At 45.5% G+C, this 25,012-nt stretch overlaps 1 protein-coding gene across 5 annotated transcripts in view; it reads left to right on the top strand.

Annotated features, from left to right (window-relative positions):
- Positions 1-25,012, top strand: part of GRIK4 (glutamate ionotropic receptor kainate type subunit 4) — a 304,116-nt gene that overhangs the window by 162,311 nt on the left and 116,793 nt on the right. For all 5 annotated transcript variants that reach the window (XR_006287070.1, XM_037882213.2, XM_043534174.1 and 2 more), the window contains exon 3: positions 18,373-18,537. Coding sequence is in view for 4 of the 5 variants with exons in the window: in XM_037882213.2 (XP_037738141.1) it covers positions 18,373-18,537 (165 nt within the window). In the remaining variant the exon portion in view is untranslated. The remainder of the gene's footprint in view (positions 1-18,372; positions 18,538-25,012) is intronic.

The following is a 25,012-nucleotide window of genomic DNA, read 5'->3' as shown; positions in this document are numbered from 1 at the left end:
ATGGGTCTCATATGCAGCTCTCTCTGTTTTATATGGGCTGTGTCCACACAATGTATATACTGCCTGTATGGCCCTGAGGATGTCACATGGGCCACAGCTGTGTGTTGATTGGGCCGCAAGCAGCCCGCGGGCTGCGGGTTGAGAAATACTGATCTATACCGTGTGACTTAATCCCGCTGCATCACTAATATCTGGTAGTTTATAATCAAGATGGATGGTTTGCAAGTGTGTCCCAAAGGTGGAAATCTGTTTGCATGAAGCACTCCACAAATATTTGACAAATACTTTCTCAGGAATCGGGAAAGAATTGCAAATGGTTCACAAGTGTATGGGGGTGGGGAGGGAGGACAGGACCAAAAAACGTATTGTAATTGATCCACAACAAATAACTTGATCTGCTCTAGATAACAATTGAGTTTGTAAACAGACCTTGAATTAACAGGTCTGACAGATCAGTTTAAACAAGCTTTAGTCTCCCCTAAGTAGGTTATTCAGCTGGAGGCAGGAACACCAGAGCTGTGTAAAACCTCTAGACTAGGGAGAAGCTGGGAAATCAGAAAGAGAAGGGAGCACCTGTCAAAAGATATTTTTGTTGTTTGTAAGGCCTTGACTCAGGAAGGCACTTAAGCACGTACCTAAGTCCATCTCTATTCGGGACAGCACAGCTTTAAGCAGGTGTTTAGGTACCATGGTACAAAATATTTGCCATGGTTTTCAGAGGAGCCAGGATTTCTCCCACTGACTTCATGTGCTGACGTGCTGCTCTGAGCAGGGATGCTTGTCAGAATCGCAGTCTAAGTTGACTCTACTTCCCGGTCAGAACGGTGGGGACGTCTGTGCTGCAGCTGGGTGTGTCATTTCCAGCTTGGGTAGACGTACCCGTGCTAGCTTGGATTGAGCTAGTGCACTAAAAATAACCGTACAGCTACTGTGGTGCAGGCGGCAACCGAGGCTCGCCGCCTGAGCACAAACTGTCTGAGAGCCTCGGGAGAGTCGTTGAGTGGCTAGCCTGCACTGCTGTGGCTACACTGGTATTTTTAGTCCGCTAGCTCAGCTGAAGCTAGCGCCTGTACGTTTGGCTGAGCTGGAAATGACCCCCCCAGCTGCAGTGTAGATGAACCCTGTAGGTGAATGCAAGGAAGGAAGGGGTGCTAGGTCAGAGTATTTGTAATGCCACCTATTGCCCTCCTGGAGCGTAAGGTTCAGAGTCACCATTTACACAGAGGATGGAAGGATGATAAAGCACTTCATTTTTCCAGGCCATTTTTGGGGGCTGGAGTAATCAAAGGAGTTGAATCAGTAAATGCAGCTGGTGTAGCGCACTGGTCTTCAAGCCTTTGTTAGTGTCGCTTTTGATGCCGTCATAGCTGCTGAAAGCTGGGTGAAGTACAACATCGACAGCTGCCAGCAAACCGAGCTTTTTGTCCGACAGCATCAAGAGCAATCCCCCGGTGAGAGGCCTGTGCCACCTTCTGGAATACAAGCTGAGCCAGATCCTTCTCCCGGCTTTCCAAGGTTCCCTTTTCGTTTGTGCTCAGGCTCGCAAACCCTGGGCGTCTGTGGCTGCCCTCGGTGTTCTCATGAAGGTGGGCAAAAGCAAGCGGGATTTAACTATCTGAACCACAACTTGATTTAACTAATCAGCTCAAATGTTGGCTTTTTTATAACATAAACGGCAGCCTTTGGATAACTCTATTCTTTAAGCTTATCATTGTGAACCTGATCTGGTTCCTCGATGGATTAATGTAACTAATTCAATATCCTCTCTAAGAAGCATCGTCATAAACTACAGGGGATGTAATTCACTTATGAGAACCTCCACTCAACCTCTGCTTTACAAGACAAGTCTGACTGGTTTTGTTATTTCTCATTCATGAACTGGAGTAGGTCTCAGTTCCAGTCTAATCCCACCATTCTGTTCCACCTTACAGCCTGGTTATCTTCTGACACCTCTCTCACGCTTAATTCTTGAGTTGTTCAGTCTCCTGAGTTATGTTTCTTTGTGTTTCTTTCATCTTCTTCACTAACACTTTCCACTGTGGTTTTTAATTTACTTTATACAATTTATTTTTCCTGCCTCTTGGGTTCTTTTCCATTTTTTCCCTGTTTCTGTTCATCATCTTTAAACCTCTTTCTCTCACGCTTTCCCTCTTTTCTCTCTCAGATAGATCCAGCAGAATCAATATGAAGTGCCCACCCAAGGGTCCGACAAAAATTGTTTGTGTAGCAAAGTGAACGACATTGTACTGGAAACCTCAGGGTAGTCTTAAGAAGGATGTTTGCCAGTGGTTAGAGCACAAGCTTGTAACATGGGAGATCTGGGTTCAGTTCCCTGCTCTGCTACAGATTTACTGTGTGATCTTAGGTAAGTCACTTAGTTTCTCTGGGCCTCAGTTCCCCACCTGGACAAGGGTGATAAAAGCACTGCACTGCCTCACAGGGATATCATGAGGATAAATACATTAAAGCCTTTGAGTTACTCAGATATTACAATGATGGGAACCATTTCTCCTGAGGGCATTCAGCACCAAAAAATTAGAAATTCTGCACACAATATTTTAAAATTCTGCAAGTTTTACTTGTCAGTAAATAAATGCAGAAGCTCCAGCATGGCAGTGGGGAATACAGGCCACTGGCTGCATGAAGGTGGGTGCTCATCCTGTAGCCCCCTCCCCGCAACCTCTCCAGAACATGGACTCGGTGGCAAGGCTGCACCCGACCCTGACACAGCACAAGGCCTGGGCCTGTCCCAAAAACACGCTGAGGCCCTGCCCCTCTGTGCCAGGTGCACCAGGTGTGGGGCAGGCAGGCTCACCCAGGCATGATCCAAGTGTGGAGGGGCTCAGTGTGGAGGGATCCAGATGTGGGGTGAGACGATTCTGTGTGGGACAATCTGTGTGCAGGCAGCTCACTGGGGGGGTCTAGGTATGGAGGGATCTGGATGCACAGAGGCTCGTGGGGGGGGGGGCTCCAGGTGCAGGGGCTTCGAGGTGAAGGTGGTTGAGGCTCAGCGGAGGGGTCTGGGTGCTGGGAGAGTGGGACTTGGTGGGGTGGGGGTTTGGGTGCAGCTAGCTGGAGGTCAGTGACGGGGTCTGGCTGTGGAGGCTCGGGGTGGTGCAGGGTGTGGGGCATCAGAGTGAGGGTTTGAATGCAGGGAGCTCAGTGGGGGTGGTCTGGGTGAAGGGGTGGGGGTCCAGATTCAGGGGGTCTGGGTGCAGGGGGGATCCAGATGCAGGGATTGAGGTTCAGTGGGATGGGGTTCGGGATGTACGGGGTGAGGCTTGGCGGGGGTGTCTGGGTATGGGAGGTCCGGATGGATGGGGGTTGGGTGGATGTGGAGCAGCTCCCTGTACAGTGACCTGTCCCCCCACAGCTGAGGAGCAAAGGGGGGAGGAAGCGGGGGAGGATGCTGAGCTTCCCGTAACTGGAGGGAGGTTTCTGGGGGTGGGTGTGACACTCAGCCACTCCTTGCTGGGGAAGGGGCAGTCCTGTCCACTCCTACCTCCAGCCCATCCAAGACTAGCAGCTGGCTCAGGGTAGGAGTCACTGGCTGGGGTATCCCCAGCCCTACAGTGATTTACCTCTCCACCAGCTGCTCTGGGTGTTTGAAATGATGAACCTGCTCTGCTAAAGAGTAGCACATGACTGCTCTTGCAGCTTCCCTTTGCTTCCCTGTCAGAAAGTCATTTTTCTGCTGGGGAAGCAAAGAAATCTGCGGGGGACGTGAATTCTGTGCATGCGCAGTGGTGCAGAATTCCCCCAGGAGTAAACCATGTAGGTGCCTAAGATGTGTTGTTGTGTTTTGTGGTTAAGGCTCAGGACTGGGTATCAGGAAATTTGGGATCTAATCTCCGCTATGTGATCTTGTGTGAGTCATTTAGCTCAAATTATCAGAAGTGACCATGTATTTTGGGTACCCAACTGAGACACTTAGGGCCTGATTTCTGAGAACAGTTGAGCACCAGAGGCTTCCCTTGACTTCATCTGGCGTAGTAGGTAGTCAGCTCCGTGCAACTGGCCAGAGATGGCTCAAGTTAGGTGGCTACTCTTGACAATTTTAGCCTAAACCTTGATGTGCTTAGTTAACCCATCTCTAAAACGGAGATAATGCTCTTGGCCACTGTCAGAAGACAGGATACTGAGCTAGATGGACCACTGGTCTGACCCAGTCTGGCTGTTCTTATGTTCTCACAAGATTGTTGTGAGGCTTCGTGTATTGACTGTAAACTGCAGTGAGATCCTTGGATGGAAGGCACTGTAACATTGCCAAGTATTGTAAAAATGACAGGTGGGTGCCTCATAGAAGGGATTATTAGTGCAGTCTTCTCTGCCTGCCTGTCTGACCATCTCCCGATGATGTATAATTGGGTGCACGTATTCTCTCTCACACATGCTTGTTACCCCTTTTTGTTTTTCACTGCACTTCCCACGCATTGTGTATTCTCAAAGCCATAGAGAGTCTCAGTTTCCCTAGGCACTGTAGAAGACGCATGGACCAATTAGAGGTGTCCCGGGACCGGTGCACAAATAAAAGTGTGCGCACATATTACCTCTGTGGATCCCAAACTGAGACAAGGGTGGTAACGTGAGTGCAGCAACTCTACGGAGCGAGCTCAGAGCAGTCTTTCTGTGGCTGAGAGGGGCTAAAAAGAAATGGAACAAGTGCTAATCTGGGGTCGAATGGAAGCTGCGCTTTGCATCCCTTGCATCAGTTTGAAAAAGTAACAGAGAGCCTAATTCTCCCCCATTAATGCAGGGTCACTCTCTCTGTAAGCAGCAAACAGACACAGAAACTGGGACAGGTGCAACAAGCCCTTTTGCAACTAAGAGGGTTGCAAGGGAATGAAACCATTTTAAAAGGGTCCAGAGGAAAGGATCCCTGACTTGTTTCTCCTGTGGGAGCAGAGAATAGTTAGCAAAAACTCAATTAACACCGCACACCAGAGAGACGGGAGTAAGATGTTAAAACAATCTGTTAAATTCCTGGGGGCTAGGTAAAAAGGAAAGGATGAACAGACTGAGGGAAATTGGATCTGAAAGGTTTCCACCACTGGTGGAGCAACTTTTTAGCATCTCATTTTGATGTAGCTCAGCGGGGACCGTTGTTTTTTCCGATTGCAAAGCAAAGAGATGAAAGCGATCCTGAGGTGCATCAGCCAGCGCTCTGTCTCACTGTTCCAAATTCAATAAAGCACCTTTGTGCAGTTTAATTAATATGTCTGGGGCTATTGTGATGTGGGTGAAGTGGGCGGTGGGTTACCTGCCACCTCTTCTCTCATGTTTTTCTGCTCCCCTTCACTGTCCTGAAATGAACTCCCTCGTTATCATTCTTCCATGCTTTCATAATCACCTCCTACTCTTAAAACTCCCTCTCTTTTCTCTTGCACCAAGCAACCTCTGCCTAGACAGTTGAGTGGTGCTCAGCCACCTGGCAGCTGCACATTCAACTCTCTCCCTAAAACACCTGTCTCCTGGAGGCTTTCCTATTACAATCCATCAAAGTCATCTTCACCACTGAGAGACCGGGCTGTTTCTGAAGTGCATTGCCTGTGTCTGAATTAAACCATAAATTCCTGAGTGCAGGGGCTGATTCTTTATTTGTGTTCAGTATGGTGCTGTGCAAGCACATCATCCGTGCATTCATTTCCTTGCTCCGCTGCTGACTCACTGGGTGACCTTGGATGGGTCATAGATTCCTAGGCCAGAATGGACCATTGTGATCATGTAGTCTGACCTCCTGTATAACACAGGCCAGAGACCTGCACCAAAATAATTCCCAGAGCAGATCTTTTAGAACAACTTCCAATCCTGATTTTAAAAGTGTCACTAACGGAGAATCCACTGGGACTCTTGGCAAATTGTTTCAGTGATTACTTACTCTGACTCTTAACGTTTTATGCCTTATTTCCCACTGGAATTGGTCAAGCTTCAACTTTCAGCCATTGGATCGTGTTCTACCTTTCTCGGCTAGATTAAAGAGCCCAATATTAAATGTTTGTCCCCCATATAGACTGTAATCAAGTCACTCCTTAACCTCTGTTAAACTAAATAGGTTGTGCTCCTTGAGTCTATCATTATATGTCAAGTTTTCTAATCCTTTAATCATTCTTGTGGATCTTCTCAGAACCTTCTCCAATTTATCTACAGCCTTCTTGAATTGTGGGCACCAGAACCAAACACAGTATTCCTGCAGTGATTGCACCAGTGCCAAATACAAAGGCAAAATAACCTCTTGACTCCTACTCAAAATTACCCTCTTCATACATCCCAGGGTTATATTAGCTGTCTTGGCCACAGCGTGACACTGGGAGTTCATGTTCTGCTGATTATCCACCATGACCCCCAATTCTGTTTCAGACTCACTGCTTCCCAGGATAGAGTCCCCCATCCCGTAAGTGTGGCCAGCATTCTTTGTTCCGAGAAGTTTACGTTTACATTTAGCCGTATTTAGAATGCATATTGTTTGCTTTTGCCCAGTTTACCAAGCGATCTAGATTGCTCTGAATCATTGACCAGTTTAGGTGTCATCTGCAAATGTTATCAGTTCACCTCCCTGTGCCTCTGTTTTGCCATCTGTAAAATGGGGCTAATAAAGCTCATCTCCATCCCCCCGCCCCCCATTTTGGAAAGCACTTTAAGGTCTGTGGGTGGAAGGTGCTTCATAAGTATTAAGTAATAGTGGTAGTGTTGTTAATAACCAAAAAGGAAGCATGGTCTTGTCAGTAAGATGCTGGACAGGGGATCAGGAGACTTCTTTGGTTCAATTACTGGCTCTGCCACACACATCCTTTGTGATCTTGGGCAAATCACTTAGCCTCCTTGTGCCTCGGTTTCCCCCTCTATGTTACGGAGACGATAATCCTTTCACACATCCCTTATCTGCTTATTCAGGACAGGGACTGTCTTTAACTATGCATATGTACAGCACCTAGCACAATGAGGCCCCAATCTGTGTTAGGTCCTTCAGCTGTTATGACTAGGTGGTGAATATCCAGAAGCTTTCCCCATTGGAGAAAGCACGAAATTTTTCCTATTCTTTTCCTCTTCTCACCTTGATATTGCAGATATGTCTGAGGCTATTTGCTCTCCCTATATATGCAATTAATCGATTAGCTGTGGCAAGCTTGGAAATATGAGTCTAGCACCTCTGCACACCGGTCTCTCAATTCAAGCCGTGCAGCCTCTGCAATGCATTGGTGACTGCCAATCTGAAACAACTCAGCAAGGATGCTGTTTAGTAATATTCAAGTCCCAGTGTCCCTCAAAGGAGGGAAGCAAGTGTTGAAGAAAGAGTAAAATGACTGTACAGGCCAGATACAGAGATCTTGCAGTACATGCTAAAAAGGATATGGGCCCCACTGCCTGCTTACTTAAGGGCTGATTCAAAACCCATTGAAGTAAATGGAAAGACACCCACTGATGCTGGATCAGGCCCCTAATCTCTTAAATCTTGAAGGCTCAATCTGGGAGAGTTACAGCAGTGTCAACATTAGAAGCATTGATCTTGTCACAACACTTCGTTCCAGAGCATTTTACAGACTTAACCTCATACTTCACCAGTAAAACGCAGCCACCTCTGGGGTGAAACATTGTAGCCATTCAGGAATGTTTTATGCCTTTTCAGGAAAGGAAGTGTAGATATCAGCTGGAACTAAGGTGAAGGGTGGAGGGAGAGAGAGAGAGACCAAAATGCAGTTATCTTAGATTTAAACCAGGACATATACATTTATATCTCCTGCCTTTGGTGGGGAGGCGCTGTGGACTGTTTAAGTGAGCATGTGTGACTAGGGTCTTGGTTATAAGACTTAACTGAAAACTGCACCCTTCAGCAGGCGTTCACTAGCACCACTATTTGGAGCAATCTGGACGCTCCTTGGGAGATGGATTTAACAGGCTGAATCTTCTTAGTTAGTGTAATCTGAGCAGTCTGTGAGGTGAAGTGTCATGGATGCGGGAGGGTCACTTAGGGCACTGGAGTGGTCTCTCTTTCTGCGTCATCATGCTGTGAGTGATCTCTCTGCAAAACCCAGCTGCTGCTGGTTGTCTTTCGAATGCAGAATCCAACAGCTGAAACACACAGCGGGCCTCTCACGTCCATCATTGCTGCTATAAACCCTGACAGGCTCCTCCTAGCTTGTCTTTACAAGACCTAGAATCTTTAAATATTATTTCTTGCTTCCTTGGTTTTTGTCTGGCAAGGGCTTGGGAGTTTGTTGAGCTATATCTCCCCCAACCCCATGTTCAAATTCTCCACTGACTTCATTAAGCTCTTGCTCTCCTCCTGGTCTTGCCTAGTTAGCTCGTCTTGTCGGGGTTTTTAGTGCTATCCTTGTAACAACCGCAGCTGCTGGTGGTCACCCGAGACCATGAAACAGGCAGGAAAACTTCCTCTTAAAGCCCAGCTCAACTTGACAATATTGAAACAAAAGATCCCAGGAACACAATTCCAGCTACAAAGACCTCAAGACTTCAGAGGCGGGGGAAAGGAGGATCCAGGTTCTGAATTTGAATTTCCTAGTTGGTTCCTATATTGATGATGGACTGAAGCAACCCTAAAGAGCAGAACGGTCTCCTGCTTCCACGCTGCGCTTTGGGGCAGCAGAAGATACCAAAACATGGATCCACAATTTCCTTCTTATCTTTAATGAAAGCTAGAGATGAGCCACATTGACTCAGATCAAATGACCACCCAGCTCTCCCACCCTAGAACTTCGCCCATTTTGTGGGGGAACAGTTCTGAAATCCTCTGTATGTCCGGGCTCTGGTTTCCTTCCTGCGGGATACAAGGCTGTTGATTTCGCTCCTATCCTGCAGTGGGCAGCCTGGGGCCCCTTCATTCTATCTCCTGCTATTTCTGCCCAGGACCGAAGAGGCTGGTGATTTGTAAGGGTTCCAGCCCAGTTTTGCTGTTGCCATGTTAATCCCCTCGCAGGGGCACCTCGGCTGAGAAAAGGTTTCAGTCTCCAAATCTCATTTTTGTGTGGCAGCGTTTGCAAGTCACCTCAGGTGGAGTCAGAGGAAGGAGCAAGGAACGTGGGTTCATTGTGAACGGCTTTGGTCTCAAACTATCAAACAGCTGCTCCGCAGACCCCACCTCTGCGACTTTTACAACTTGCAGGATCTCATGGCACCTTTCTGATGCTGTCTTGGAGGTTGCCACAGCAGGATGGCCCGCAGGTATTCACCATCGGGATGGATGACGTCTCTGACCAGGAGGGTAGATGGCAGGGTCTAAACTGGATCCCTCCAGATGTGGATTCATGGTACTATCCAGTCTGGGACTGCTCAGAATACATGGAGAGGACCTCCTTGTCTGATCTCATGGCCTGTTCTGCTCATGATCAGGGTGCCTTGGATAGTGCCTTCCCCTCACAGTCCCAGCAGCTTATTCCTTGCCTTAATATGCCTCCTATATATCCGCGCACCATCCTACACCCACAAGCATCCAGGGGAGGTTGAGCTATTTACTTATCCTTCTCCCAACACTTCTGCCTCAATTTTGGACTGCTCCCCACATGTCTCTGGGGCCAACACAGGTTTTCCCAGTTCCCAAGCTACATGATTTGTGAAACCAAATTGGAGCTTTGCCACAGTTTGGCATTTTTTGCATCTGGGGTAGAACCTTGTCTTCCTTGACATCAATGGGTTTTGCCATTGACTTCAGTGGAGCCAAGATTTCATGTCTGGCGTCTACAAGAGACAGAGTACTCTGAGCCAATGTTTCTGTTTCGCAGACTCATCTCTGGTTCCAACAGACTGTTGCTGTTTCATGCTAGTGCAGCCAGCTGACCGCCTTGTCCCCAAAAATCTGTATTCTGCAAAGCAGGCGATCTCTCTCGGAAGACCAGGACTTTGTCTCATTAGAGTGTTTGTTCCCACCCGTGAAGCGAAGGGAGGGGGAGCGAGCGAGGAAGAGACAAGACCCATCTTCCAGGCACCTGCCGTCAGAATGACAGCCTGAATGTTTTCCTGTTTCAACTGTGAAAGGGTTTTGTGGTGGTTCTGCGGGAGCAGGCAAGGCTGAATGGGGCTGATCCAGCTTCTCTTGAGTGCCACGGAGAAGTTCACCTTTGAACGACTCAAACCAACCCCTCGTAAGGTACAGTGGCCTGTGACTGTCTTGTCTCAGTGGCAGGCGGTTAGGGCTTCTGGGGAAGAGATACCACTCCTCTCTGTGCAACGAGAGCTGCTTTACCGGAGATTACAGCGTGCATCCGCCCGTGCAAAGGAGGAAATAGCATCCAGTAACCTGGCAACATTCTTCCTCAGATGGACCATGTTTACTTAGGCACAAAGATAAGACTTTCCCATAGTTGTCTGGTAGACATGTGGCATTTGAGTATTAACATACCCCCGCCCCCCTCATAGTCCGCATCTTTCGCAGGCCCACCAGGGACGTAGGACAGAGCTGGAATCCATTGTTTGCCATCCTAGGCAATTTTGGGCAGCTGTTTACATAGCTATTTTTTGTCATTGTTTAATGCACACAAAGCAATTATTAAGAAAGAGAAAAGAGATGCTACATTTCAAGCAGTGGCAACGCAAAGGCCCTGTGCTGGGTTATTGTTTCTCGCCTCCTCTCCCTCATTCTCTCTCTCTCCTGAATTCAACTCTCTCTGGATCGCATAAAGGAGAGGGAAGCTCCATTTAAATGCAGATTTCAGATGTTGGCCGAAAGCAATAAATAGCCCTCTGCTGTGCTGATCTGATGAGCGCTATCAAGTCTGGTGTTGAAGGAGAGACTCTGAAGCTTGGGTATCTTTTTTTTTTCCAGTGAGACTAAAATGGAAACACAAACGCACCTGTTTCTCCACTGGAGTTCTACTTGACAGACCTGTAATGAGGGAGTTTGTAAATTTCTCACAGTTTACTGAATTGACAGCCTGAAGGGCTGATATTGTAACCAGCGGAGGGGAAATCCGAACAATTTTAGGTTATGAGACCGATTAAATTGTGAGCAGGTAAAATCAGGTGGTAATAGCAACACAGCGGGCCTATGATCTGTGCACGAAGTGCAGAGAAGAACAGGAAAGAGGTGTGGGAGGACTTGAGGACGATTCTCATTGCAGAGCTATTTTCTGTAGCAGAGCATTACTGCTGGTGTGTCGGAATGGGGCTCTTGGCATTTCAAAGGGGATAACACGTTTCTGAGAATTGGAACCGCCCAGGATGCTTAAATTGGCTCCACTGCTAAACAGCTAGCTACATTAAATCGCATGCTTTTGGATCATTTGTCAGGGCAGGATTGAAAACCCAGGATTCTGACAGGTTTCAGAGTAGCAGCCATGTTAGTCTGTATTTGCAAAAAGAAAAGGAGTACTTGTGGCACCTTAGAGACGAACACATTTATTTCAGCTCACTTCAGCTCACTTCACTGGATGCATTCGATGTACTCCTTTTCTTCCAGGATTCTGAGTTCAGTTTAAGTGCTAGCACGCATCTGGATTGAACCTAGCTGTTCTGCATTATTTGGGTTGAACTCAGGATACAACTTCAGTTTTGAGCTTACAAATCGTCTTTGGAACATACAAGGGGTTGGAAGTATATTTAGGACATAAATACAAAAAATATGAAGTACATATTAGACGTATGAGTGGGATGCACCTTGAAAATACCTTGGCTAAATGGACCTCTTGACCCCAGAGTACTGGACTTTAGGAAGTGAAGTCCTTTCCTCAAGTCCATGCTTCCATAACATTGCATATTCAAGACCATAACTTGGAAATAACGGTTGCTTTTGATTGATTGTCGGCTGTCAGTGTATCCCCAATGGTACGAAAGCCATCTTAAGAGATTTAACGGCACTTAATAAACGTAACTGGGAAAGGTCAACAAACAGTGCTGTTACAGCAGTATATAAACCTTCCAGTACCATCTGTTCCCTGTTGTTGTTGTAAAAATGGCACTTCATTAGATCTTGGTTGGATCATGAATTAAGTAGTGATATGTAATAAACATGCAATAGTCTCATCTCTTTGCTTATGTTATAATACTGTCCACGGAGTAAAAGCACAAGGGGAGTGGATGGTTCAGAGGAATAGAATGCAGAGCTTTTAGCCTCTTGGGCACCGGTTAAATCTAAGGCAGCAGGAGATGAAATTAATTGCTGTCTGAAAATTGGCTGGTGGTCTTTATAGGGTGAGTTGGTCAGACTCAGCGCGGCTCCAAGCGGACAGCTCTCCGTGTCACAAAAACAACCCAGACTGTTGGAACTAACTGGTCCTCATGTTGGCAGGGTCAGCAGAACGGACAAGGGTTGACCGAATCAGGGAGAATGAACACTTCTCTTTTTCCTAGAGGAATTTCTTCAAGAGTAGGGGAGAGAACTTGGAGGAGGGTGGTGCTCTTGCTCCTGTGCTATGGTTAGTGTGAAAACGCTACAGTAAAAACTCTCACATTGATTGTTTTCAGGCTTCAGAGTAGCAGCCGTGTTAGTCTACATTCGCAAAAAGAAAAGGAGGACTTGTGGCACCTTAGAGACTTAACAAATTTATTTGAGCATAAGCTTTCGTGAGCTACAGTTCACTTCATCGGATGCATTCAGTAGTTTCCCCTCTGTTTAAAACGAATCCTGTGTGTGTTCATGGGATCAGAGTCTTATACCCTGGAATAATCACCCAAGGGCTGTAGTAGAAGCCACCGTCTCTTGGGAGATTGCTAGAAACATTCTGTTGGTGGACAGCTTGCATCAGGGGTTTGCAGACATTTGCAGCAGTGTACATTCAACTCTTAATCTAGACATGTATTTGGTGGACACATCCCCTCCCATTCATCCCCCTGACAATGAGAGCAATCACTCACACGGAAAGGTAGGTGAGGAACGTACTGACTGTATTTTTAGCTGTTGTTCTCGTGCACTTTAGCAGCTGGATAAAAGGAGGAGGAGGAATATGATCAGCCATCTCTCTAACGACCAGGTGAGCTAATAGATGAAGTGTTTATGGCCCAATTTGCAAGAGTTCACTAATTTGGGGGGCCCTGTTTAAGATTAGAGATGGTTGAAAATTTACTGTTGGAAAAAACTTTTTCAAGAGAAGATGTGCTGGGGGGTGGGGTGTGTTGGAAATTTCTGCCAAACCTCTTTTTTTAATGGAATTTTTTTCGGAAGGTGGGGGGAACTGCTGCGGGGGGAGGGGGGAAACGAAAACCAAAACTATATTTTTGGCAGCTGAAATGTGAACATTGACCCAACCGTTTTATAGGTTTCAGATTAAATGTTTCGGGTTTTGGCAAATCTGGGGGGGGTTTTAATGCAAACCCTAAAAAGTTTTCAGAAGAGTTTAAATTAAAACTTTATCCATCTTCAAAATTTCCCGCAAGAACCAAAACCATTTCCTGACCAGCTCTGCTTGAGATACTTTGGGGCTTATTTGCAGAAGCCCTGAGCAGCTACAGCTCCTATTGACTCCAATAGAAACGGGTGCTGCTAAGTAGCACTGAAATCCCAAATGGTTTTAAGTCAAGCCCACACACAAGTGGCCACTTCTGAAGGTTGCCCATGATTCTATAGCAGGAAAGCCCTGAAAGGTCTAAGGAGGAGATATTTATTATGACTGGGAGAGAAGCAGTGAAGCCATTCTGTGGCTAACGAAGTTCAAAATATTGGTGTAAATTTTTCAGGATTAAGATTTACTTGATGCATCTCTCCATATTTTATAGACGGGACTAGATGAAAGTGAATTTAAATAAGGACTTTAGTCTGCACTTAATGATGCTGCTATTAGACTAGACTTGGCAATGTGTCCCCAGACATAAAGTTTTAAAATCAACCTTTTAAAATATTAAATTAATCTTTTGGTCTGCTAGATGGAATGATAAATAAAGCTTAATTCATCCTCATTACCAAGTCAGATTCATGGGCTGGCTTAATATTTGGTACAAATGTACCAGTCTCACAGTAAGCATGCAGATGTGCAAAAACTAGAGACACAAAATTATAAGCCCTGCAGGGAATTAGGAATCTGCCACAGATATTTGAAGGAACTGGCAACTTTGTATAGGTGCCCCTTCTGGATGGAATCAGAACTGCTTAGCTGTGTGTCCTAGTTCCTTTAGCTCAAGGAGCTAGGATCTTGTGCTTTTGGAGAAAGAGGAACTGAGTTCTTTCCCCACTGCTGCAATGAAGATCTAAGTGGAGCATAATTTGAAGTATAGTGAACATAAGAAGGGCCATACTGGGTCAGACCAAAGGTCCATCTAGCCCAGTATCCTGTCCGCCGACAGTGGCCAATGCCAGGTGCCCCAGAGGGAGTGAACCTAACAGGTAATGATCAAGTGATCTCTCTCCTGCCATCCTGACAGCTGTCAAGTGAGACGCTCCAAGTTCTTTCCCTGTTCCCCACCTGCAGTTACAGGAAACCACACTGTTCAGTATACCATTCCAGGTGAAGTCCTAGACGACCGACCATGTTTGCTGGAGCTTCGTAGACCACTGTCTACTTTGGTTGCTAGGTTTAGTCATGGTGTGCTGAGAGTTATTGCAGTAAGTAGAATTGGGATTGATTTGACTCCTTAAACAGAGAGGCGATTCTGACGACCAGCTTTAGTGACTGGGGACATAATGAGCTGTAATATTTTTTCCCATCAACCCCAGATCTAGTAGGATGATGGACTCAAGGAGGTACCTGGTTTCCACTCTCTATTCCTGCTGTCAGAGGGAGATAAGAGATGTTGGCGGTCTCTGCAGACTGGGGTCCTAGGAAGGTGCTTATGTTCCCTATGCTTAAGGCTGGCTCTGACTTCCTGCAATTTGCTGTGTGCCGGTGGGCCATTTTCTTTCCTCTCACACATGTGTTCTCAATGCAAGGTGCAAAGTTCAAGTGCATTCAGATTGAGACTTTATGGAAATAGGAGCAAGCCACAAAGTTCAGATCTCAGCTTCTGAGGTCTTGGGATCTGGAGGTACAGTGGTTGATTTGGGCCTTCTCCATGCTGTTGTGATGGAAGAAGGGGAGTGAAAGGAAGCCAAGAAAAAGTAAGTTGACCATTGGCTTTTTGGGGTGCTTTCCCTCACTCGCACACTCCTGGATGTTTTATCATTTAAAATAGCCATTAACAACTTTCAAAAATCCTGTAGTCAGAGTTCCTGGCCTTAGAAGAAAGTGCAACCTCCTCCAGTCACATAGCGAGATAAAGATTGACTGTACGTGCTTTGCAGGTAACGATGGTGCTTGTATGTAAGCAGAGCAGAAGAACTAGTGTTGCCTGAAGGACTGAATACTCGCCAAGACATCTGTACAGGGAGACCCATCTTACAAGAATAGCTGCCATGTGTTTCCTTACTGGAAGCTGGATGGGTTTAACGCCCTGAAAACTGGAGCAAAACGAGACGAGAAGGTCCCTTAGTGGATCTATCTATCCCCCTCCCCCCACCCATCTGTCTTTCATCTGTCCCCATACACACCCATCTGTCTGTCTCACTGATACACATTCCCGTCGTACCAAGTACCTATAGGATGGACAATACAAAGTGCAGACCCCAATGCCTGCATCTACTCAGTGAACTGATTTAATTTCTAACCAGTCTCTGTAATGTTCTCTTTCTTTCTCATTCATTCCCGGTACAAACTATAACACGGCCAGGCAAATTTCTTAGGTGACCTAAAAAAATAAACAAATGGAACTGACTGGAAATCTCAACATGTCGTGTCTCTTTTATACTCTGCTCCTTGTACCTCAAGCTAAGTGCTGGCCCCGAATGACTGACGGCTTTACAGCTGCCCTTGCAAGGTCTGACTTGTCTTCCACTAGCCCGTGTCGTATAGAAGCCCAGCTACCAAGCCGACATTTGAGCACGACATGTTGTTTTATTGTAAACGCCAGACGGGAGGGGAAGTGGATGTGGGGGGTGGGAAAACCTGGTAATGCAAAGATGATTCTGCTTGTCAGCTGCCCAAACGCTCCAGAAACACATCCTTAATAGCCCCGATGATGCAGCCACTTTGCTTGTTTTAAAATCACAACACGCTTTCGCTGCGGGTGAAATGTGCCAGATTGGAGCGCTTCTCATTAGAGGCGACCAGATCACTGTGAACTTTATTTATCTATCTATCTATCTATTTATTTATTTCTCACCAGCTTGCCTGGTGCAGCATTGGCTTGCATTCTGGGGCTCTCGAACTGAGCTTGGGACACTCCTGAATAACTGAGCGGGAGGAGGGGGGCGCGCAATATCTGGCTTATTTCTCTCGCCTGCTTTTCATCCATGGGTGTGCCTCTCCTTTCACTGCAATGGAAGTTTTATCCCTTAATGGAGGGGAAGGCGGGGGCTCGCTGCCTTTTAGAGCCATGGCCTGAAGCTGGAGCTGTATGAAATGAAACCCCAAATCCCAGGGGCCCAGTTGGGGTTTCCTTATAAACTCTCAGCGTAAGCCAGGTTGGTCAAAATGTTTCCTCAGGTTCCCAAGCCTTTGGAATAACCTGGGTGACAGTGGTATAGGTCCGGGTTGTGGCTGTGGGGGCTAGGTGGGGTGGGGTACAGCTGAGGAACACAGGAGTGCCGGCATTATGCCTTCCATAGATTGAAATTTCATGGAGAGGAGCTCAGAAGCGGTGCAGCTACCTCCTGCATGGGTCTCCTTGTACGCCCAGGGCAACCACAATTTGATCCTTGTGTGTTTATCCCAGAATCATGTCTAGTTCTCAGCCCCTCAGGGGGTCTCAGCCTGAAACATCTGGCGAATGGGGCATCAGGAGGAAACTTTCCTGGGGAGCAGGTTATTCCATAACTGCCTGCCACAGGATTTTTGCACCTTCCCTTTAAACAGTTGGTGCAGACCCCTGGAGACAGAATAGTGGGCTAGATGGATCATGGGTTCAATCCAGTATTACAGTTCTTGTGACTGGTGACATCACCTGGCTCAAATGGCAGCTTCTTGGGATGACTTTGTGATCTTTTGGTCCCAGCTGGAAGTTTCTCTTTTTGCCTAGCCCACTGGTTTTCAACCTTTTTTGCGGACCCCTAAACATTCTTGAATGGAGGTGCAAACCCCTTTAGAAATCCGAGACATAGTCTGTGGACCCCCCCCAAGGATCTGCAGACCACAGGTTGAAAACCGCTGGCCCTCGCCGACATCCTCCTTTAACTTCCCATATGTCCTCTGCGTGTCGGCTCTCTGGCTTTCTTTCTCCGCTGTTCGAGCAGCATTGCGCTTCAGGTTACAGCCAATTTGCTTGATTTCATCTGTCAGTTCTTTCGCCAAAAAAGCTGCAGCAAAGTGATGCATTTCAAAGCTTGAACGAGGCCCCCAATTGCTGTAGCTAGTGTTTTGTGTGTGTGTGTGAGAGAGAGAGAGAGATTTACACCCACATAACTCTGTTTTGGTGGATGTGATGCCGTTGTAAAACCAGTGTGAGGGAGATACGCATCGGGCCCTTTCTTATTCACACACCGAAAAATGATGCTCTCTCCCCAGCTAAGATTTAATAGCTAAGCCCTGCATGAGCTCTGTTATTAACAAGACTCAGAAAACCCTACTGCAGAAATTTTACTAACACACTGTGAAGTATTTAGATTAATGCTGCTAAACGCCAATCTATTTTTACCTTCTAGAAACAAACAAACACAAAGTGCACGATGATATCTCCCCCGCGTAGGATGGATTTGAATAGGCAGATGGTTTTACACTGCGCTTGATGGACAGCAAATTTGGGCCCAGGAGATAAGATCAAGAATCAAGTGCCGTCTGTTGAAAAATATTTCTCCCATCACTCCCACCCGGGCCCACTTGCTTCCGGAAATATCCAGATTGTGAGAGCTGATTTGCTGGTGTTAGCACTGCATAGAGACTTTGTTAAATGAACGAACAAAGTCCATTGTGTGCGTGGGTTTGTGTGTGTGAGAGAATGTCATAAATCTCAGCAACTCATAATTGTTCTGGTCATTGATACAAATCTTGGACCTGCCCCTGCCCATGGATCCAAGTACACAACACGCTACTGTATACTTTGTACTAGGGTAGCATCTTGGGCTCTCAATCCAGGAGGAGGGTCCTACGGTGCTAGGCACTGCACAGACAGGTAACAAAGCTCGGCTTCTGAGAGCTCACAATGTACGTGTGAGAGGGGACGAAACAGACAGAGAGGGTGAGGGTGGGTGAGGTGACGGTAAAACAAACAGAGCTTAGCGGAAATGCACGTAGCTCACCCTATGCCTACGCAAGGCCTGATGACAGTACAAGACTTTAGCAGGTCTGTGCCTGGGTGCAGGTTTCAGTTTGCCTGGATCCAGCTGCAAGATTGGGGCCTTATTTATTGATATAATTATCTAGGTGGCTCATGCGCAATTGAAAACCAGCTTTGCAAACTGGCCAGTAAAATTTGCCAGGATAGTCGGACCGATTTCCGTTGCTGACCTTTCACCTTGTTTCCTAGCTGCCATTTTGGATGACCCGATGGAGTGCAGCAGAGGGGAGAGGCTGTCTATTACTCTAGCGAAGAATCGTATTAACCGTGCACCAGAGCGAGTGGGGAAAGCCAAAGTGGAGGTGGACATTTTTGAGCTGCTGAGAGACAGCGAATATGAGACAGCTGAAACCAGTACGTACATCGCAATGTCACCATTCCTTTCTTTGCCTGTGTGTCTCTAAGTGCCTCTCTTACAAGGAGAGGCTGAGAGAACTGGGGTTATTTAGTCTGCAGAAGAGAAGAGTGAGGGGGGTTTTGATAGCAGCCTTCAACTACCTGAAGGGGGGTTCCAAAGAGGATGGAACTCAGCTGTTCTCAGTGGTGGCAGATGACAGAACAAGGAGTAATGGTCTCAAGTTGCAGTGGGGGAGGTTTAGGTTGGATATTAGGAAACACTATTTCACTAGGAGGGTGGTGAAGGACTGGAATGCGTTACCTAGGGAGGTGGTGGAATCTCCATCCTTAGAGGTTTTTAAGGCCCGGCTTGACAAAGCCCTGGCTGGGATGATTTAGTTGCGGATTGGTCCTGCTTTGAGCAGGGGGTTGGACTAGATGACCTCCTGAGGTCCCTTCCAACCCTGATATTCTATGGTTCTCTACAACAGCATTGCAGGTGTCTAGTGGGCGGGTTCTGCAGAAGTTTCCTACTGAGTGTGATGCCCACATTGGCGAATAGTCTCATTATAATCTAGTGGGGGCCGCTCATTGTAGTAAACGCTACTCTGTCACGAGCACTGGGAAGATCAAAACCCCATGTTCGGACACTGAATGGCTCTCTAGCTTTGACAGTGTCTTAAAGGCACAGGTTTGTCACAGCTCCCCGACTGAAGTAGGGCATAGGAGCAGGGTAGTCTTCCTTTTTAAAGGTTTCAGAGTAACAGCCGTGTTAGTCTGTATTCTCAAAAAGAAAAGGAGGACTTGTGGCACCTTAGAGACTAGCAAATTTATTAGAGCATAAGCTTTTTCGTGCATCCGATGAAGTGAGCTGTAGCTCACGAAAGCTTATGCTCAAATAAATTGGTTAGTCTCTAAGATGCCACAAGTCCTCCTTTTCTTTTTCCTTTTTAAAAGTTGGTGTGCCCTCTAGTGGTGCTCACAAGCTATTTAAAGGGGTATTACCCTTTCCTCAGACACCTCATCGTCATACTGCTAAAGTGTCATGGCCTGCCACGTTGCTCCGTATATGAGGGGATGGCTACACATACCGCACTGCAGCGGTGCCGCTGCAGTGTGTCTGGTAAAGGCGCTCTATGCCGGTGGGCAAGAGCTCTCCCGTCCGCATAATAAAACCACCTCCGCGAAGAGAAGAAGCTCTGCTGGGACATAGTGCTGTGCACAAGAGCGCTTATGTCGGTGTGACTTATGTCGCTCAGAGGGGCAGTTTATTCACACCCCTGAGCTACATGCGTGAGGCCAGCATAGGCTGTGGTGTAGATGTAGCCTGAAATTCACATGAGTACAAAATTTCCACTGCAGAACTCTCTAACAGGGCAGGTCTACACTAGAAAATTAGATCGACCCAGCTACATCACTCAGGAGGGTGAAAAATCCACACCCCTGAAGGACGTAGGTCAGCCCACCGAACTCCCCACTGTAGGCAGTTCTAGGTGGATGGACCAAGCAACAGCTTCTCAGGGAGGTGGATTAACAGGGGATTGGTCCTGCTTTGAGCAGGGGGTTGGACTAGATGACCTCCTGAGGTCCCTTCCAACCCTGATATTCTATGATTCTACAGCGATGGGTTGCTGTAATGAGCGTCTACACTGAAGCTGTGCCACTGTAGCTTTTTAAGTGTGGACATAATCTACTTAAGGCATGTCTAGGCTTGGAAAAGAAATAAGGTTTTACAACATGTTAGCTAAAATTTCTCAATTGACACATTGTTAAACTCAACTTATTGCTTGGTGTCACGCAGAGACAAACATGGTAGCTGGTCCAATATCTTAAGACACCAATGTATTTGTTTACACTAGGTGCTAAGTAATTTTTTTAAACTGTGGTATGTTGTGTGTTAAAACTCTTGAGCTGTTTTCCTAGAGGAAATTTACACCCTATATTGCTGTCAGCTTCCCTAATATAGATTAATCTCTAGTCTAGATGTTCCCTGAAGGTTTGTGGCTTTAGATACCAGCTTTTCACAACCCCATCCAAGACTTAAAAGCTGGCTTTATTTTTATTTTTTTTAACACTGAAGAGTGTTAAGTCAGATGTCACCTAAGTCCTTCGGTTATTTGTGGTCCTCCCATCTCCTCCCAGCCCTGCCAAAATCCCCCAAACCTATAGTGACTGCCCCTTCCAGAAACATCCTCTGGAATTCAATAGTGTTTGATTACCTTCCAGTAGAATTTTTTTTTAAGTTTAACCCATAGAATCATTGAAATGCATGGCTGGAAGAGACATCAAGAAGTCATCTAGTGCAGACCACAACAATGAGGCAGAATTAAATATACCTAAACCACCTGTCATAAATATAAAGGGAAGGGTAAACACCTTTAAAATCCCTCCTGGCCAGAGGAAAAACCCTTTCACCTGTAAAGGGTTAAGAAGCTAGGATAACCTTGCTGGCACCTGACCACAATGACCAATGAGGAGACAAGATACTTTCAAAGCTGGAGGGGGGGAGAAACAAAGGGTCTGGGTCTGTCTGTGTGATGCTTTGGCCGGGGACAGAACAGGAATGGAGTCTTAGAATTTAGTAAGTAATCTAGCTAGATATGCGTTAGATTCTGTTTTCTTTAAATGGCTGAGAAAATAAGCTGTGCTGAATGGAATGGATATTCCTGTTTTTGTGTCTTTTTGTAACTTAAGGTTTTGCCTAGAGGGATTCTCTATGTTTTGAATCTAATTACCCTGTAAGGTATTTACCATCCTGATTTTACAGAGGTGATTCTTTTTACTTTTTCTTCTATTAAAATTCTTCTTTTAAGAAACTGAATGTTTTTTCATTGTTCTTAAGATCCAAGGGTTTGGGTCTGTGGTCACCTATGCAAATTGGTGAGGATTTTTATCAAACGTTCCCCAGAAAAAAAGGGGGTAAGATTTGGGAGGATTCTGGGGGGAAAGACGTTTCCAAACGAACTCTTTCTCAGTAACCGGTGTTAGACGTTTGGTGGTGGCAGCGAAAGTCCAAGGGCAAAAGGTAAAATAGTTTGTACCTTGGGGAAGTTTTAACCTAAGCTGGTAAAAGTAAGCTTAGGAGGTTTTCATGCAGGTCCCCACATCTGTATGCTAGCATTCAGAGTGGGGAAGGAATCGTGACACCATCCCTGACAGGTATTTGTCTAATCTGTTCTTAAAAACCTCCAATGACAGGGGTTCCACAACCTCCCTAGGTAACCCATTCCAATGCTTACTTATCCTTAGAGATAGACAGATTTTCCTAATATCTAACCTAAATCTCCTTTGCTGCAAAATAAGCCAATTACTTTATGTCCAACTCTCAGTGGACATGGAGAACAATTGATCATCGTCCTTGTTATAAAACAACCTTCCCTCCCACGCCCTCCCCTCAGTCTTCTCTTTTTGAGCATAGTATAGCAAGGCTGTAATTCTCCTCTACCAGTTGGTTTTAAAAGCCCATAGAAAGTATGTGAAATTACATAGAGACACAAGATGGGTGAGGTAATATCTTTTATTAGACCAACTTCTGTTGGTGAGAAAAAGAAGTTTTCAAGCTATGCAGAGCTCCTTGTCAGCTCAAAAGTTTGTTTCTTTCACCAGCAGAAGTTGATCCAATAAAAGAGATTATCTCACCCACCTTGTCTCTCTAGTATCCTGGGACCCACATGGCTACAGCAACATTGCAGACATTAAATTATGTAGGTTTTTAGAGCAATTTCTATGCAATCCTATTCAATGACTATAGAACCCTATTGGTTTCATCTCTGTTCAGTTCTGTAGGGCTTTCCCATAAGGGTGAGACTGTAGGATGTTAAAAGTGGGCATTGGCTGGACATCTTCAGTAACTACTTTTCATAACCTTGATTCCTGCGTGGTACGGAGACCCCTCCGTGGCCAGACGGTTTAATGGGAGTTCTGGTGCTCATCACTATACATGTGACGACAAGAGTCTGCTCCTTGGTACCCCAAACAGGCACCTATGTTGTTCATGGAGTCGTTTCTCTGCATTGGGTAAATACCGTACAGGTCAGGAAATACTTGCATTTCTATTGGTACATCTGAGCCCATCACCCATGAGACAGGTAGGCTAAAAACTTCAGGGCGTATTTACATTACTACAGTAGCACAGCTAGGGGGCTGCAGCAGCAATTGCTCTAGTGTCATAGACACTTCCTAGGTCAACAGAAGGGCTTTTTCCATCTATGCAGATAATCCACCCCCTCAAGGTGGATGGAAGAATTTTTCTGTTGACCTAGTCACATCCACACTGCAGGGTTAGGTCAGCCTAAGTACAGTACTCACGGTGTGAATTTTTTCACAGACCTGGGCGACGTAGCTAGGTTAATCTAATTTTTAAGCATAGACCCGGCCTCGCATACGGCATCTGAGAGACCATTTGAAGCAGTAATCCTCTGCCTGTTGATCACTTTAGGATCCTGCATATAATCCTTTTTCTGGTCCTCATGTCTGATGAGTGTCATGCTCATTCTGTTTTATTCCCCCCATCCCCAGGCAGAGCTAGTAAGTAAAGCATCATTCGTGGGAGGGCTTCCTAACCTGCTTCATAGTGGGCAGAGAGAAGAGGAGTGCTGAGCAAACAGCCCTGGCTGTGTGGGTGTTACCAGGGTCCATTTCCCATTTGGACTCCCTGGCAAGTGTGTCCCACTCCAGAATACAGCCCATGTCCTTCCAGCAGCCCTTAGTAGGAGAGGAAATGAGAATGGTGCATTGTTTCCCTTGATTCTTTGTTCTGCGCACTCATTGTGTCATGTGTTTGAATTGCATGGTAGCATTTTCTATTCCCCTTTTTTTTGTTTAACACAAACCTCCTCCATGTATCACTGTTTGTGTTATTTAACCTCTGCCAGATAACAGGCAGGGTTTGCAAGGTGGCCAAATTTAACATGGTAAAAATCTTGCAGCTGATTCCCCTCTCCCTTACACCAGTGTACATTTAACAAGAGCTGGTTGGAAGTTTTCTGACTGGAAAATTTTTCTGTTGGAAATGCCAGTTCGCCAGAAGTGAAATGTTTTGTGGAAACATGTCAAGTTTGACGACATTTCATTTTGGAAGAAAAAAACAGAATGGAGCATCCTGATGAGGTGACAATGTTCCATTTCAACCTTTTCAGAGAAAAACGCTTTGAATTCCTATTTTGCAATGACTTGTCTTTTCATTTTTTAAAATTCTGAAACATATAGTGTAATATAAAAGTGAAATCAGAACAATATGTTTCAGTTTTATTTCATTTAACCCAAAATTATTATTGTTCAGAATCTTGTTTCTCAGGAAATGTCAGTTTTTTCATTTGTTTTTGTTCTGTTTCAGAATTTAAAAAAAATTTTTTTTTAAATTGTGGAATCTCCCACAAAACAGAAAATCCAGTACCTGCACAGCTCTGTGATTAATGTCAATAAAGACAGGTTTCAGAGTAGCAGCCGTGTTAGTCTATATTCGCAAAAAGAAAAGGAGGACTTGTGGCACCTTAGAGACTAACCAATTGATTTGAGGATAAGCTTTCGTGAGCTACAACTCACTTCGTCGGATGCATCCGATGACGTGAGCTGTAGCTCAGAAAGCTTATGCTCAAATCAATTGGTTAGTCTCTAAGGTGCCACAAGTCCTCCTTTTCTTAACGACAATAAAGTTATTCATGATTTGCATGAATGTTAGAGGAGAACCAGGCCCTTTAGAGTTAAGGATTGCCTGGCTTTTTGAATATCTGACTTCTCAACTTTAACATGATGCTAATGCTGTCATTGCATTTAATATTAATAAAAGTAGCTTAGATGTTTTACCATATCACAGCAAAAATTTTAATATTCTTTAATATTGTTCTCAGATTTCACGCTTTTTGAATTGCTCCTAAACATCACAGTTAAGATATGTAGCTGACTGATTCTAGGAATGTTGCTATTGCATCTGAAAAATGACATTTTGATCACAGATGATTAACAGTTTGAAAGAAGAAAGGCTTTTGTGGGTTTCTTTTCATTTTATTTTAAAACTATTTTTCTTTTCTTTTTTTTTTAGGTTGAGTGAGGTATTTTAATGCATATGGCTACAAATATGCCATTCCTAGAACGGATAGAAAAAGAACAGGTCTTAATCAAATTCATGCATGGTTTGCCACTGCTGCTTTATATCTAAAGGGAAGCAAATGTATCAACTTGTTCCTGTAAGGAAAGCATCTGTAAATTGCTATGATTTGAAGTAAGCCTGCAGTAAAAGGGTTATGGATGGGGCAGTTTTGTCATTACAGGTAAAGCCTGCTTTTCTCAGTGTGTTTGACTGTTCACATCTCTTTATGAAGATCCAAAATGGGCTGTTTAATCACATCTTTATCTAAACCACCTTCTCTTGAGGTCCAGGAAAGGACTGTTTTTCTACTTATCAATCTGTCTCCTGTGATCTAATGCATCTTCTAAGAATCTTCCTTCTGCTCATCCAAACACCTAGAGGCAGTTCAGCCGCTAACATGACCAA

Source organism: Chelonia mydas, chromosome 22 (genome assembly GCF_015237465.2).
Source record: "Chelonia mydas isolate rCheMyd1 chromosome 22, rCheMyd1.pri.v2, whole genome shotgun sequence".
NCBI classification, from domain to species: domain Eukaryota; kingdom Metazoa; phylum Chordata; order Testudines; family Cheloniidae; genus Chelonia; species Chelonia mydas.
The sequence above is the reverse complement of the archived record's forward strand: the minus strand, read 5'-3'. Positions and strand labels throughout refer to the sequence as shown.